Source organism: Salpingoeca rosetta, assembly GCF_000188695.1.
Source record: "Salpingoeca rosetta unplaced genomic scaffold supercont1.31, whole genome shotgun sequence".
Taxonomy (NCBI): Eukaryota; class Choanoflagellata; order Craspedida; family Salpingoecidae; genus Salpingoeca; species Salpingoeca rosetta.
The window spans coordinates 26,288-27,306 of NW_004754903.1; the positions used below are offsets into that span (position 1 = coordinate 26,288).

The following is a 1,019-nucleotide window of genomic DNA, read 5'->3' on the forward strand; positions in this document are numbered from 1 at the left end:
CGCACATACTCAGACACAGACACAGACTCGGACACACACACACACACACAGAGAGACACAGACACACACACACACGCACGCACGCACGCACACACGCGAGTCCCCCACCTGACCAGAAGAGCTCTCCACTCTTGGTCTTTGCGCCTGCGGGGAAAGTGGCGATGAGGTCCAGAATGACGTCGCGGGAAAACGCGTGGAAGTCGCGCCACGCCAGCGACACACACGTCTCCATCGTCGGCTTCTCTTGCAGCTGAGAGACAACACACATGCAAGTGGCGGTGGTGTCACGATGGTGAGAATCCTCATAAGCACGAAAGGGCGTGTCATCACATCCACCACACATCCATCACACAACTACCACACGCTGCCACCTTCAACAACAACAACAACACCAGCACCTGTGCGGCGAGGTCCTTGATGGCCTTGAGCGTGTCCACGCCGCGTTCGAGGGCGCCAATCCGCTCGTGCTGCTCAATCTTCGTCTCCAGCCCCGAGATGAAGCCCTCAGGGTCCTCCAGGAACTGCTGCAGCTGCGACGCCGGGCTCACAAACAGGTCCGTGAACTTGGCCCGCGCCCCACTCGATGCAGTGGTCAATGAGGTGTGGGAAGTTGTGCAGCGTGCACATGGGAATGCCGCCACCTGAGAACAGGAAAAGAAGAGGGCGAAAAAAGATGTTGAGTGGCGGGTGAGACGATGGGGCTGGATAGGATGCAAACGATCATGTAAGCTACTCAAATGCACACACGCACGTGTACACAGCACACATACCTGCTTCTGCGTCGCCGCCGTCGCTGTATGAGTTGATGGTGTGCAGCACAATGTCGTCGACGTTGGCGCCCGTGCCCATGGTCTCACTCTCCAGCAGTGGCTTCTTGTACAACACACACACTTGCTGTCAACAGGTTGTGTGTGTGTGTGTGTGTGTGTGTGTGTGTGATTGTATGTCGGGGGTTCGTGTGTATGGAACAAGATAGTAGGTGAGTGTGCATACAGTCGAGTTGAAATCTCACACACACA

The 1,019-nt window shown here is 56.2% G+C and overlaps 1 protein-coding gene across 1 annotated transcript in view; it reads right to left on the bottom strand.

The window, feature by feature from the left end:
* PTSG_09689 (uncharacterized protein) overlaps window positions 1-849 on the bottom strand; it is a gene marked incomplete at both ends in the record, with an annotated part of 1,282 nt that extends 433 nt beyond the window's left edge. The window contains 3 exons of the mRNA XM_004988986.1: window positions 109-250; window positions 399-579; window positions 752-849. Of these exons, the coding sequence (XP_004989043.1) occupies window positions 109-250; window positions 399-579; window positions 752-849 (421 nt within the window). The remainder of the gene's footprint in view (window positions 1-108; window positions 251-398; window positions 580-751) is intronic.
* Window positions 850-1,019: the final 170 nt, after the last annotated feature.